Source organism: Peromyscus maniculatus, chromosome 6 (genome assembly GCF_049852395.1).
Source record: "Peromyscus maniculatus bairdii isolate BWxNUB_F1_BW_parent chromosome 6, HU_Pman_BW_mat_3.1, whole genome shotgun sequence".
NCBI classification, from domain to species: domain Eukaryota; kingdom Metazoa; phylum Chordata; class Mammalia; order Rodentia; family Cricetidae; genus Peromyscus; species Peromyscus maniculatus.
This window is the reverse complement of record NC_134857.1, coordinates 137,197,640-137,213,388: the sequence shown is the minus strand read 5'-3', so window position 1 is coordinate 137,213,388 and position 15,749 is coordinate 137,197,640. Positions and strand designations below refer to the sequence as shown.

General features: G+C 41.8%; 1 protein-coding gene across 1 annotated transcript in view; it reads right to left on the bottom strand.

Moving 5' to 3' along the window:
- Positions 1-15,749, bottom strand: part of Negr1 (neuronal growth regulator 1) — a 736,170-nt gene that overhangs the window by 157,978 nt on the left and 562,443 nt on the right. The window contains exon 5 of the mRNA XM_006974907.4: positions 2,093-2,213. Coding sequence (XP_006974969.1) covers positions 2,093-2,213 — 121 coding nt within the window. The remainder of the gene's footprint in view (positions 1-2,092; positions 2,214-15,749) is intronic.

Genomic DNA, 15,749 nt, shown 5'->3' with positions numbered 1-15,749 from the left:
TATGACTCCAGAGCATTACAGGCAATTGGAAATAAGGTAGACACTAACAAAGGACCTTGTATTTGGAGGACAAGTGATTCTTACTGTTAGCTTTTGGGAACTAAATGCCACAGATCAAAATCTGAGTTTGAAAGACAGGTAAGACAATCTTAATCAGTGTTTAACTGCCTGTTATGGGGAACAGGAGACTCAGGGCTCTTGCAGAGATGTCTTAATGGAAGGAAGATTTGAGGCCCCATTTACTACAAATATTGCCAAGATGTGCCTCATGCTCATAGATATTTCTTGGGCAACCAGATAAGAATGTATCTGAGCAGAAAGTTTTGTGACTTTCAGAAAGTGGAGCAGCACTCCCCAGGATAATGTTCACAAAGATCACCACAAAAGAACTTTCCAACCTGGGTTTCCAGAACCTTACACAGACTATCTTGCTGGATGCACAAACTTAGTGAGTGGAATAAGGGGAACTACATGCCAGCTCATCTAACTCCACTGTGTTTAAACCAAGTCTCCTATAAAGTCATTAAGGAAAAGATTTAGAATTGTGGATAGCATAAGTTAATTAGCTAAATGATTGAGAAACTGAAACCTTCCCAGTTTCAAGAAGTGCATATAAAACACTTTCAAACATTGAGGCAAAACCATAGTAACTTAGAACAAAGCATGCTGTCGACAACCTTCATCACAAACCTTCTATTGGTGTGGGAGGCTGTCTTCAGCATATTGACTTCTGATTCCGATTTCAAAAGCAGAAGGATAAAGAAACAGCTCAGGGGTAAAGTGCTTGCTGGTCATTAGGGCCCATGCTCATTCCCCCAGGAAAATTGAGGAGTGGCAGGAAATGTCTGTAATCTTGGAGCTGGGAAGACAGAGGTAGGAGGACCTTACCAGCCCAGCCAAAATGGCAAATTCTGGTTCAGTGAGAGGTTATGTCCCAGCAAACAGGGTGGAGAGTTCACAGATACAGACTGTTCTGTGGAGAGGGAATGAACCTGGGCATGGATTTTTGACCTCCACATGTACTCCTGGGCTTAGCATGCCTACACATACACACACATGCATACACTATTCATGTGCAAATACAATAAAACAGAGACACCTGATTACATCATGTCCATGCTCGTTCATTGTGAGTCACTATGCAAGCTCTTGTGTGCTTTCACTGGCTTTCTTTACAGACATCAGATGAAAGTAGTTATGATTATGATCTGAGTGTATAAATCCCACACAATTTGTTCAATAGAATTGCAGACAGTATTTAGTTTAATGTTTAGACTTAAAAGAGGCAGTTTTACAAAGTTACACTTGACATTTTTGTTGGCTACATTCTTTATATTTGAAGGAAATACAAATCTATAGAGATAATCCACACTCCCCCTGTATTGTAGCCTCCAGTTAACCCACAGTGGTCTTCATTTCTGGCTTGGTAAGAGCTACTGGAGAGGTTTGAATGAGTCTACTGCTGGGAAATAAAGTGAAATCTGTTGGCTCATATCTTCCTTTGCTCAGTAGCTCTTGCCAAGATTTCTGGGACATCCCGAGGGCACAGCCATACTAAGCAGAAGTAAAAGAAAAGCTTTGAAATCCCCGCGCTTAGTCCTGTTTTTGTGCATGACTTCTCTTCTACAAGCCTGACAACGAGGGAATATTAACACACAAGCCTATAAAATAAACCATTAAACTTTCTCATGGCAGAGTGAGGCAGGAGAAGGGTTCTGGCTTATTGAGGAAGCAGAGTTTAGACTGCAGCCCCATTGCTTTTGAAGTGTTCTCGTGTAATCTGTGCTCAAGCCCTTGAGAGGCATGTTGCCTTTCAAGTATACACGGTTGCTAGGAAGAGAGAGACAGAGAAGGGAGCGGTATCAGCATTGGGGCATCTGCAGCCATCTCTGAGATTACAGAAACCAATGTGGACATTTCTTCTGCAAAGTTATTAGCTCGTCAGCCCCTGTGTGAGCCCTCCATCCTGCTTGCCCATAGGAGGATGCTGAGGCTCATTCAGGCCACTTACAGAAACCTCTGAGAGTTAGTATTGGAACACAAACATTAGCTCAAAGTGCTTGAAACACAGTGATGCTCACAAAGCCCTTACTTCTTCTCTCCTTTGTACCATTCGAAGGCCGGAGGCGGCACACCTGCACCCTCGCATCTTATCAGCCCGCTGCGTCCGGGGGTCACGGTGCCAGATTTAATTTCCTGAATCGTAGGTGCAACTGAAAAAGAAACAAAAACACCATGGTGGGTAAAGAGAAGGAATCTTCAGCAGAGATGGCACACCACACACACACACACACACACACACACACACACACACACACAAGTCTATTCCTTCTACATTCAAAGCAATCTCACGCCTGGCAGTCCAGTGCAGACTAGTCCCTGTGTTTTATGCTTCAAACACCAGACCAAGTCACTTTGAGCTCCATTTTTCAAGTTGGACAATAGATGAATGTTTTCGGGGAGTACAGAGTAAATGCAATACATTTTGGCTGGGTTTCTATTGGAAAAATAGCACAGTGAGGCAAACACCTCATCTGTATCCCGGTCAAACTGCGCTCCATCTAACCCTCCTTTATTGAGCAATCACAGCAGCTGGCACTTGCCAGCTGCTTCAGGTTCTTGATTTCCTCACATGATACTCTGAGCTTGGAGGACATTATTCCTATTTTACCAATACGAAAACCTAAGTTAGAGACATCAAACACTGTATAAGGGTGAAACAGCTACTTAGGTACAGAATTAGAAGTCAACAATGGTGCATGAAGCTGAGGATCCTTCCTGGTCTTTTGTTTTGTTTTTGTTTTTTTTGTTTTTTCGAGACAGGGTTTCTTTGTGTAGCTTTGCGCCTTTCCTGGAACTCACTTGGTAGACCAGGCTGGCCTCGAACTCACAGAGATCCGCCTGCCTCTGCCTCCCGAGTGCTGGGATTAAAGGCGTGCGCCACCACCGCCCGGCCTTCCTGGTCTTTTGTGATGAGTGACTTTGTGACATTGTCTTGTGTCTACAGATGCTCTCCATTTCCAAAGCTCTGAAGACTGATTTGGATGCTATGTCCTCCCTACTCCTCACTGTGGCTCCAGCTAATGCAGGTTTCTCTTCACTGAGTGATTTACTGGGATGGATCAAACCATAAACTTTAGTCACCAAACGTCTGTTGAGCCTCCAGCATGTGGCAGGCAGTTCCCAGAGAGCAACACGGCCAAATTCCCAACATATGCATATAGCACCAGTCATATGGAGGTGGGTGAGCAGGAGATAGACTACAAACAGCAAATGTCATAGCTAAGTTGCTTAAATAAAATGCCCAGCATTAGAAAGTGACAAATGGACTGTGGTATATGTAGCGTACTTCTTGGGCCCTAAGTTTTACCCTCACAGCAGTATTGCCAGAAAGACATCAAGGAATGCAATGCAGTTTCATTTAGACATCTCAGGTGTTCTTTCTGGTGTGTATGGTCTGTATGTCTTCCCTGAGAATGAAGAATCCTGAAAGAATAGATGGGGATCGTGTGCTAGCTTTGTGGATATCTGAAGAAAGCCTCCCAGGTAGAGATAATAGCTAAGCTGTGAGACCCTGAAGCCACAGTAATTTTCATCTTGGTGAAACAAAGAGAGGATAGTGACAAAACTGGTGCAGGATGGAGAACAGGAGGGACCTTAAGGGTCCTTGGGGAGCTAAAGAAATCATGCACCATAACACAGGTATATCACTTGGCTTGAGCTTTACAAGCATCATAGGATGCTGTGCTGAGGAAAGGACTGTCTGAGGCCAGAAAGGAACAGGGGGAGGCTTTGGGGACTGCTGTGAGGGGGCAAACTGTGCTGACACACGAGGAGGGGGAAATGGGTTTGGTGCAAAGTGGCTGGAATCCACGGGAAGTTGGGGCCATCAGGACTTCTTTTATTATTATTATTATTATTATTATTATTATTATTATTATTTTACAATACTATTCAGTTCTACATAACAGCCACAGATTCCCTTGTTCTCCCCCTTCCTGCCCCCTCCCCTTCCCCCCAGCCAACTCCCCATTCCCACCTCCTCCAGAGCAAGGCCTCCCCTGAGGACTGAGATCGACCTGATAGACTCAGTCCAGGCAGGTCCAGTCCTCTCCTCCCAGATTGAGCCATGCAAATCAAAACAACCCTGAGATACCACCTTACGCCTGTCAGAATGGCTAAGATAAAAAACACTGAAGACACTTAATGCTGGAGAGGATATGGAACTAGGAGAACTCTCCTCCACTGCTGGTGGGAATTCAAGCTTGTACAACCACTTTGGAAATCAATATGGTGCTTTCATAGAAAATTGGGAAACAATCTCCCCCAAGATCCAGATATACCACTCTTGGGCATATACCCAAGAAATGCTCAGTCATACCACAAGAGCACTTGCTCAGCTATGTTCATATCAGCATTGTTTGTAATAGCCAAAACCTGGAAACAACCTAGATGCCCTTCAACTGAAGAATGGCTAAATAAATTGTGGCACATATACACAATGGAATACTACTCAGCAGAGAAAAACAACGGAAACAGTAACCATTCTTACAAGAGAATATTGTATATCCTTTAAAAGTATCTGCTAAATTCATCATTTTTCTATTCCTGGCACTTCATTTTGAAATAATAACACCTCTATTATCTGCAGTAATTTTATTCTCAATAGTAAAGTTTAAGTTATACTCTAAGGAAAAAATGCAAGGTAATAATTTTAATTGCTTTAATAACTTAGTGAAAATAATGAAAGAATGTTTATCAGAAATGTTTGAATGAGAAAATAATATGAAGTAAAATGTTGTACATGTAATTAAATATATGAATGTACATATAGAGACAGAAATACAATACAAGGAGGAATTCAATAATCCATAATTTTTATTTTGAATAGAGATTCATACTGCCTTGGAGAACGCAGCCAAAGACACACGAGGCATCTACCACACAGCCGCTCACCCATAAGTTGCTATGTGTCTGCCTAATTGAGAGAGGCGCAGGCTAGGCGTCTTGCCTACTGTCCTGAGAGGCTTTCCTGATCCTCTCCTCATCATGCTAACAGGGTATAGTCTCTTATGATTTCCAACTATCATTGAAGACAAAATAACCATATGCAACAGGCCTCTGTCAGAAGCTTCTGCTGATGGTAGGGTTAGTGAAATTAGTCTCCCATTTGTCAAGGGGGCCATGACTCATTACAAACAAATGCATGAAATCCCAAACATTGCCTGAAAACCCAAGCGTAATGAACCAAAATAAAAACCTAATTCACCATTAAGAGGCTTTTATAACAGTCCAGTGTGCAGATGGCTGGGCACTGGGTGCTTGACAGTCAACATTAAAGAGACAGTACCATATTTGGGAGCATGTAGGCAGCTCTGAAGGACAGTGACTGTAAAGACACATACCATGTCATATGGAATTGTAGACAAAAGTGCATCAATAATTAACAGAAATATGCATTAGAAAATGTCCCAAGTACATATTGTGTGGTAGAGAGACACAGAAGTGAGGGCTGTGGGCTCCTAAGTGTGGAGAGGGCTTCTCATGGACATTCCATTCCATGTCCACAGCTATAAAGTGAGCCAACATCTCTCTTGATTTTTCTTAGGAAAATGAAAATTCATATTACATTTTAATGCTATTGTACATCTTTTGCAAAGACATTATGGGGAATATTATTCAGCTAATTTTTCATTTTTCCATAAGTACCAAATTCTTGAAACAATAATAAAAGTCCCCTGTACAGCTAGACACAAACCGGTGCATGTGAAGCAGTTTGAAGGAAGAAGGATCTCTTTTATGTGGATCAACAGCTGAGTTCATTACTTTTGTGGTAAGAGTTGAGAGGAGAATCAAACTGTGGGAAAAGTAGCCATGAGTGTGGTCTACACAAAAGAGAAACAGGCTTAAGAGCCAGAACTAGGTCCTCGAAGCCCAGAGGATGGTCAATGGCTTCAATGGGATATTTGAGAGGACATAGTGTGCATACTTCTGTGAGCCTGGTTTCACAGCATCCAAAAGGCCAGCATAGTGGCTTTGGATGCTGTGCCATGGAGGTGAGGGATGGCAGATGTTTTAGCAGAAGAGTGGCATTTGCCTTTAATCCATGAAGAGACATTGGCTGCTGTCTGGAATAGCATGCCAAAGGAAAGGAACAGAGCAGACAGGCTTGTTGGGAGCTAGCCTGACATCCCTCAGAATGACAAGAAAGTCATAGGCCACTCCATAGAGAAGGTAGGATTTATGAAAAATAATTAAATAGATCTTTGGCCTATTTGGACCTAACTAGTTGGTCAGTAGCAGCTGGATGATTTAGGGAAATTCCAGGTTCACAGTGCTTCAAACCCTAGTCGTTTGTTTAGACCCAAAAAATTTCTAAGGATGCCAGGAAGGGTTCATCCCCAGAGTGCTTCTCAGAGGACACACTGGAAACACAAGTATTATGACCATATAATTCCAGAAGGTTTTATATAGGCTATTTATGGGTTTCATATTTCTTAAGACATGATCTGGTCTACTAGGCCTATACCATGTCTTTTGTCATTTGACTCACAACTTGTAGCAGAATTGAGTTCCTCAGGCTTTCAGGTGCTTATGAACCATGTGGCCTTTAGTGACTCTGAGTAAGGAGGAAGTTGCAAGTATTTGCATTGAGGGGGTAGGGTCACCCACTTGCTTGACAACCATTATGCCCAATTAAATTTCCAACTGAGCTTATAACAGTTGAAATCATAAATATGCTAGGCCAACTTGTCTAAAATAGCAATTCTACACTAAAATGTTCTAAGATTAAAAAAAAAAAAACGGATTAGTCTCTGTCCTGGAAAATGATTAAATGGAGTGACTTTTCTGTGAGTTTCTGCTCTGTGCCAGCCATATAAACTGTCTAAAGATGGGACACACATATTGTCAAGTACTTGTGTTTGAAGACTGTTTTTCTTTTCACAGAAACTGTTTGAATCCATTCAAATGCAACATTTCTAAAACACTAACATGGCAAAGAAAGTTAGTGCTTGAGCCCTCAAATTTTATGAGTACAATGGTGTTCCTTGTGGGTGCATTAAGCACAGTTGAGCACAATGCTCTTTACCAGGTCATACCTGCCTGTGAACGGAGCAGAAGCACAGTAAAAAACAATTGATTTCAGACAATGTCATCAGACAGATGTTAGGTAAGTGCTAAAAGCAGATGTTGGGGAAATCCAGCACAAAAGTCAACCAGGGGCCATTCAACACTTGTGTGATTAGATGTTCTGCAAAGAGGAGTCTTTCCTTTTCTTGTCTCGGTGGGGTTAGTTCCTTGTGTTGTGTAGCCAGTCATTTCAGGAAGATGGTAATGAAAGGTTCTTCGTCAAAACTCCAGGCTGTGCAGGTGCAGACAGCAGAAACGCTCTCCTTGGCACTTAAAAGCCTAATCAGACTCATTTTCCTGGTGACACAACAATAGCCCAAAGACCTTCTTGTCTTTTGCCATCCTTAGTTGGCGGTCTGGCTATTCACAGCCTTGTCATCAAAAATACATACATGCCAAAGAATCACTTTAGTAGATTTCCTAAGCCAAAGCAGGTGAAATGCAACTTGGGAGACTCATTCATTAAAAGCTGACAACTATCCACATACCTCAGAATGATGAACAGTGATAAGGGCAGAGCATTAAATAACTGTAATAAGGAAACATGCCCAAGGAGGAATGGGAAGTGCAGGTTTCCCAAAGAATAGGACAACAGGAAGAATCATCCTGACAGAAGCTATGTAGGTAAGAAAACAATGATGCCTTTGACTTGGATTCCAGAATTTATGGATTAAAATAAAGCAGTCTTTGGAAATAAATTAAAGTTTCCAGAAATCACAGAATAGAAGACAACAGGTCAATCCCGTGTGTGTGTGTGTGTGTGTGTGTGTGTGTGTGTGTGTGTGTGTGTGTGCACGTGCGTGTGTGTGCCCGTGTTCACTCATGTATACACACAATGGTGGAATTCTAGCTGAAGACTTGGACAATTAGCAACATGCTGTAACACAACCGTATCATTGCCCATCACTATATTACAATCACAGATGAGGAGAATGATAATTAAAAATATTTTCTCTGAAGACAGTAGAATCTCAGTGCACAAATACCAACAATATTTCAGTTTATTGATTCACAGAGAAAGGACAGATCAGCAAACTTCAAAAGAAAATATGTCCTTGGTTTATAAACAAATTTAACTTCAAGGGGAATCAAGAACTGAACATGTAATTGCTGATGGGAAAAAGGTGTAAAGAACTCATATCATCATAATGACAATAAACATCAAATCAAGATAGAGTTGAATCTTTATCTGCATGATTTGAGGACTCTAGCATTATGTTCAATCTCTGGCCAGCATTCACCTTCAGCTTTCTCCAAGATTAAACTTATAGATAGTGGTGAAGTGTGTGGCAAGAAGCCTCCACTTGCAGTCATGTGTGGCTCTAACACTCACTAAGTTAAATGTTTCTAAATCTCAGTTTCTTCATCTATAAAATAAGTTCTATCTACCTCCCCAAACTGCTGTCCAGGCAATACAAGACAGTCCCTGAAGAGCTTAGCTAGTGGTTTGCACTGAGTTAGAAGTCAATAAAAGCATCTAAAGCAGGAGTTATCTCAGGGGAACAAGCACCATGGCCACATACTCTCCCTGCACACGGTCTGTCAAGATACAGATGGAAAGCGAAGCTGATTTGTAAAAGTGTGTTTTCCTTACACTAGAGGCCAGTAATTAACTCAACTGGAAGCTGGTCTAGGATATTATTTTTTAATGCAGATTTCCACATGCATTCTGCTTTTTAGTAGATGGTTTATTCAGAAGCCAGACAGAGTAGATTTGCCTTACATTTGCCTGGCCAAGGAATAAGAGATCTGGGCTTCAAAATGAGACGGAACATGAAAAATACACGTAGCACAAGAGTACATCTTTTAGAAGGGCATGCATTGGACTGGGGAATCCTATGCTTGGGCATTTCAAAATCAATGCATTGATTCAGTTAAATATTTGATGAGGTCATTTTCTTTTCCACAGAAGAAAATTCTGGCACTAATTAATACATTTACAACAAAATCACTACACTTAAGCTTTGGGGAACATCCTGGAAGAGGATGTGTGTAGCTAGAGTTTTCCTGCCTTGCCCACAGTCAGGACAAATCTCTGTCACCCGCCAGTCCCACAGCCGCTCAGACCCAACCAAGTAAACACAGAGACCTATATTGCTTACAAACTGTATGGCCATGGCAGGCTTCTTGCTAACTGTTTTTTATAGCTTAATTAATCCATTTCCATAAATCTATACCTTGCCACGTGGCTTGTGGCTTACCGGTGTCTTCACATGCGGCTTGTCATGGTGGCGGCTAGCAGTTTCTCTGACTCAGCCTTCCACTTCCCAGAATTCTTCTCCTCCTTATCCCACCTATACTTCCTCCTGCCTGGCCACTGGCCAATCAGTGTTTTATTTATTGACCAATCAGAGCAACAGATTTGACATACAGACCATCCCACAACAGATGTGGAATGATTTGAAGAGCCAGAGGATCAGGACACTGGCCGAGAAACAGTCAAAAGGACACTAAGGAAAGGGATGATCTCTGAGGACTGGGGGGATGAGTCAGAGATGAATATTATCAAGACACATTGGATGACACTCCCTAAGAATTAACAAAAATGTTATAAAAAGATTTTCTGCTTATTGTTCTAAATAATACTATGTTTTTAAAGAAAGACTGATATTAGTTTCAAAATGTGGCTATTTTGGACTTCACATGTCTAAGATTCTTGCTATCAGTCTAAATAATGACACCAGTAATATTGGTGATAGGTGGACTCCTTCTTTGAGCTCCTCTTGGGTTTGTTTTCCATCTGACCTCAGCTTTACCCAAAAGCATGACTGTAAACATAAAGAATTAGGAATGGAACTATAGGCTGGAGCTGGTTCTGCCCTCATAGAATAAGGATATAATCAGTTTCTTGGTTGACTGAATGGTTTATTATTTCCTCTGGTTACTGTGGCCTTCAATAATCTTAAAATAGAACATTAAGAAGTTGATTAAAATTCAGTTATTAAATTGTTTAATTCTGAGAAATGAATAATTCATACTGCTAATGCATTTTAAAGAATCTTCTTCCACACATAGTCTTACAGGAAGAGAAAAGAAACCCTCTGAGTATCTAAAAAGAAAAAGAGAAATTAAAGAAAAATGTAATTTATATCATAGAAAGAGGTTGTAAACTATTCATTTCTCCATTCTGACCTCTATATCAAATGCCTGAGGGAAGAGGATAGAAGTCTAACAAGATTACAGAAAATACGTCCCGTGAAGAACATCTCCCCAAACAAAACCCACCAATTCCTTTGGGCATTGGTTGCTTTCTTCACTGCTGTGATCAGACACCCGACGAGAAGCCACTCCAGGGAGTGGAGGTCTCTTGTTCATGTTTTAAAAGGGCACCGTTCATTAAGGAGGTGATGGTCTGGCTGCTGGTGGTAGCTACCACTCACACATGCAGGAATCCAGAAGCAGGCATAGACCATGCACATTGCAGGCATGAACTCAAGGTCAGCTCCACAGTGACACATAAATCTACCCCCAGTAAGAAAATGTGCCTGTTAACCAGAACCACATTGACTCCTGTATTTTGAGGTGTAAAGTGTCCATCAGCCCGCCTTTGTATTCTGGGGAAGCTGTGCTGTGGTGTCTCCACATGTTCAGGGAGCAAGGGTACAGATGTGTGTGCAGACCTGTCATGACCCCACTGATAAGAATGTAGTAGGAAGTGTGATCAATTCAGGAGGAGCCAAAAGACAGAAGACAAGCAGCAGGTATGCCACCTACAAATAGTGAGTCACAGGAAACCAGAAGAGGCAGGAGGATGGCGGGGAAGAAAACTAGAATTTTCAAAAGAAGTGGTGTGAGTTTATTTGGGACTAGGAGTATTTCACAAGGAATAAAACCACTCTTCCTACAGTGATTAAATAAAAACATGACATGACAAAAACTGCCTGACGACAAAGTAATTTGGCAGCTGAAGAGTGTGTCAAGAAAGAAAAGGTCTGACTAACAAAAAGAAACCCTATGTCAGCAAGAACAACACACAAATAAGCTGCCAGGAAGACCCAGGCTCCACCCTCCACACACGTGTCTATTTAACACAGCTAACATCCTCTCCCTGGTCTCAGTCTCACTCGGTACCCTCACTGCAAATTCCTAGGTCCTGTGTGTTCACAGCTCCCACTCTGAAGAGCTTGTTCAACAGCAGCTCTACAACCAGTCCACGGCTGCCTTCAGAGAACATTGCCAAGTCCCGAGAGACTCAATTTTGTCTTTAAAATACAAGAACTGCTTTAAGCACACAATGGCAATGACACAGGAATGTTCTTCTTAGGTCAGAGAACTCGAGTTAGGACATCTTCCCAGCCTACATCAACATAGCAAATATTTTATAGTATGGAGAACTGAATAGTTACTTTAAAAAAATCCAACTATCATGATGTAATAGGATTTTATCAAGTGCTTGATTTCAACCATTGCTATAAGGACATGGGATTGAATGAAGGGTCTCCCTTGTGGACTACTTATTCTAATGAGGGGTGATAATTACCAAACTGTGATGCAGTGATGATTGGTTTGGGGAGTAAGACTTTTAAGACAGAAGAGGTCACGGATAGAAGTCATTGGGGTTCTTTTTCTGTATAGGGGGTGAGGGTTCTTAAAGAGCAGGGCTACAAGGAAATGAGGAAGTCAGTCACCATGCAGAGATGCAGACAATCAACATTTCAGACTGAGGGGTGTCAAGAATAAAGGCCTTGAAGGGGGCTTATCATAGTTTAAATAGCCTTGGAGAAGGTGCAAGAAAGATGATACCCATGCTGTATCAACCCACAGCACTAGGGTTTCACAGGTCACTGGTGAATTAAACCCGAGTCTGAATAACAGAGTAATGTCATGAAGTCATGAACAAGATTGTGCTCTGCAGGCATGGAGAATTTGCCATGCTTTAACAGAAAAACTGGGGATGTTGTGTTGAGAACAACATGTAGACACAGCAAGGTTAAAAGTGTGAAGGCCCGTGAGAAGCTAGCCCCTCAAGCTGAAACAAAAATATATCGGAGGGGATGGTGATGTCTGGGTCACTACGCTCTGTGTATGTGGAGCTGTGGTGATATTTTGTTTGTGATCCAACAAATAAAGCTTGCCTGAAGATCAAGTGTAGAGTTAAACCACTAGTTAGCCAGAGAGGCCAGGCGGTGGGTGGCGCACACCTTTAATCCCAGCACTTGGGAGGCTGAGGCAGAAGGATCTCTGTGAGTACAAGGCCACCGTGGGCTACACAAGATTGATCCAGTCTAAAAGGGAAACAGAGCCAGGCAGTGGTGGGCATGGCTTTGACCCAACCCTTGGGATCTCACAGCTTTAATCTCCACACTAGGGAGGTGGAGACAGGAAATGATATGGCTGGGTGGAGAGAGGAATATAAGGCAGGAGGAGACAGGAGTTTGGCTCCCTTTTCAGGCTGAGGAGTTGGTGAGGTAAGAGGTGGTGGCTGTGGATTGCTCTTTTGTCTCTCTGATCTTTCAGCATTTGCCCCTATATCAGACTCCAGGTTTTCATTATTAAGACCAATTAGGATTTGTGTTGCATTGAGCAGTTATCAGCATACTGTGTCCAGTTCACAACACAATTTTTTGTCAAATAAAATAAATTTTCAATAAAAACAATAGTGTTGGCCTTTGTGATAGCTTTGGGGTAGATGAGAAGCCATAAGAACCTAGATGGAAGACTTCTTAATGCCAGTCCTCTAGCCTGAGACAGACATTCCTGTGGCATCCTGTGCTTAAAGCATCTAGTGTTAAACAAAACAAAAAAACAAAAACCCATTATTTCTCAAATCCTCTAGTATTGTGTGCCTCAGGAAGGACCAATGCAATGTTCACATTTTTGGTAAGTTTTACTGTACAATAATGTCTTACATTTTTATCTCTTTACACACACACACACACACACACACACACACACACACACGCATATGTACACACACGTACATAATTTAACATATTGAACATAGCATTTAGGTATGATATGAAACAGAACAGCTGACATTAGACTCTCATTATTGTGTTTTAGATAGTATTGTATGGAGCACTATCAACGTGGGTGTTAGAACATCACAGCTGGATAGCAAAATTCTAGACTCTTACATTTTAGTTTTTATATGTGGCCCCCACCGATATATTTCAAGAAGAAAAGAATCTCAGACAATGATGTGGCTAAAGATGACTTTAGTCAGTTATGGTCACAATAATGTGACTTTAGTAGCAAATAATAACCAGAATCCTTCTCTCATTGGGTGTCAGTTCTCTTTTGCTGTAATGTTGTAGCTAACACAGTAGCATGGTCATTTCATCATTTGTGGAGCTGGAGAGAGAACAATTCCTACATGTTTGTGTGTGTGTGGAGGGGAGCGGAAGGACAATAATTACCAAGGAATTATCTATACTGTTTTCTGTAGGTAGAGGTTTCCAAAGTCACTCATGTTCAGTATTTCTTCCACATCAAAGTCAAAGGGATGTGTGAGTCTGCCCTCAGAGTTTGCTTTATTTTCTGTTAAATTGAAGCATCTACAAGAAATAGTAGATTCCAGAGTAGTTCTAGGTGGGAAACATGTAAGTGAAGATATACACAGAGAACAGACTGGTAATGGCATCAGGAATGCAGCGAGTGTGTGGTTTGCAAACCAGGGGTGGTGAGGAAGGGGTTCTTGGCGTCCTGATGAGACCCATCATGGGACAACTTCAGCTGCACAAGACCACGTGCATTGCACTTGGCAACTTAAACAGACTTTTATGCCTCATGTCACCCAGTCTCTCCATGTTTATTATACCTGTTCTTATTGTTTTCTTCTCTTCACTTATTTCCTATGTGGTAAAAAAACTAAAGCCATGGCGACTGTAGAGAAGCTTGAGGTGCTAATGGAATGAGGAACTTCCTGGTGTGGAGTGATGGCTGCGGGGCCTTTCAAGGCCATGAAGTGCAAGTAACGCTATAGACACGGTAGAATTTTGCTGAATAAGTGAATGAGGAAGGGAAGTGTCATCTCTATGAAGTACTGTCTGCCACTCTGGGTCCTTTTTATAATTCAGCCCCTCCAGAACTTTCCTTTTAAAAATTATTTTACATTTAAGTGTGTGTACATGTGAGTGCATGTGTGTGGGTGTGCGTGTGTGTGTGTGTGTGCGCGCGCGCGCGCGCGTGCGCGCGCACGCGCGCGCGTGTGCGCGGTGCATGAGTGCCCACACATGCACATATGCCAAAAGCCCCCTTGCCATCACTCTGTATGTGGAGGTCATAGGACGACTTAAAAGAGCCAAATCTTTTTCTTCCATGTGGAGTCTAAGGTGTGAATTCAGGTTATCAGGCTTGATAAGCACATGTCTTCATTGTCTGATCCATTTCACCAGCCCCCTTACAGATCTTTTCACCTCAGTGCAGCTCAGTTCCCCAAAGAGTTCTGATGACTGTGGACTGTGTTCAAGGAGTAAAATAATAATCAAATACATTTTATTGTATGCTTTAATATATATAACAATGCCACTTTCTAATAATGTACATTTCCCAAAGATGTTTAACTAGTAAAGATCTAGAAATGGAATTCGTTTATTATTATTAGCCTATAATTTCATCTAAAGCTAAAGCTTTTCCTGACATTACATATTATAGACACAGGGAGAAATGTTATAATTAAATAAATGGATATGCTTGTTAAAGATCTAATTTTGACCAAAAAGTCCTTTTATTAACTGAATCTGAATTATATTTTCATTTGGGTAATCTATTCACCTTGTGTGTAAACTGAAGGGGTGGAGTTAAGTCCTGTCTGTACCTTGAGGATATTAGAAGCAATTTGTTTGCTTGTCCCCAGGTGGGGATCTTGAAGCAGTGTGAGCTGTGGTGCCCTGCCCCCATGATTCTGTTCATGTCCCCAGTGTAGGTGCTCTGTCTGGGTTGGAGTTCACTGTTTTAGTGTGGAGCACACAGGGGGAGGCATGTGTGACATGTTACAAGACAGTGAAGTTGGACTGGATGATGCTCATATCTGACTTCATCCACAAGTACTTTCCAGTGTGTCCCGTGGTACATCCCATAGCCTCGTGGCCCAAGGAGGTGTTGCATTATTTTTCTTAAGAAATATTTTATTTTAAATGTTGAACATTATGTCTTTCTGTGTTTGTGCATCTGTGTGGGTGCCGATGGAGGTCAGAAGAAGGCATTGACCACCTGAAGCTGGAATTTCAGGTAGGTATGAGCCATGTAGCCCAGAACTTATGTCCAGTCTTCTGCAGAAAGAGCCTTAACTGCTCAGCTATATTCCCAGGCCCTAATTTTACATTCCTCATACTGAGGGAATCATATGAGGTGGACTGGCCATGTTACCAAATAATACATCTTACTGTGATCTAATGCAGTGTGTGGGGTGTGTGTGTGTGTGTGTGTGTGTGTGTGTGTGTGTGTTTTGTGTGTGCATGTACATGCTTGCTTGTGTGTGTGTGTTTTGTGTGTGCATGTACATGCTTGCTTGTGTGTGTGTGTTTTGTGTGTGCATGTACATGCTTGCTTGTGTGTGTGTGTGTGCGCGCACACAAATGTCCACACATGTCTTCTATTTCTTCCAAAGTGTAAATAAACCTGTATTTGCTAATGGAACCAAATGTCCAAAAGCATATTTCATTTAAAAAAAAAAA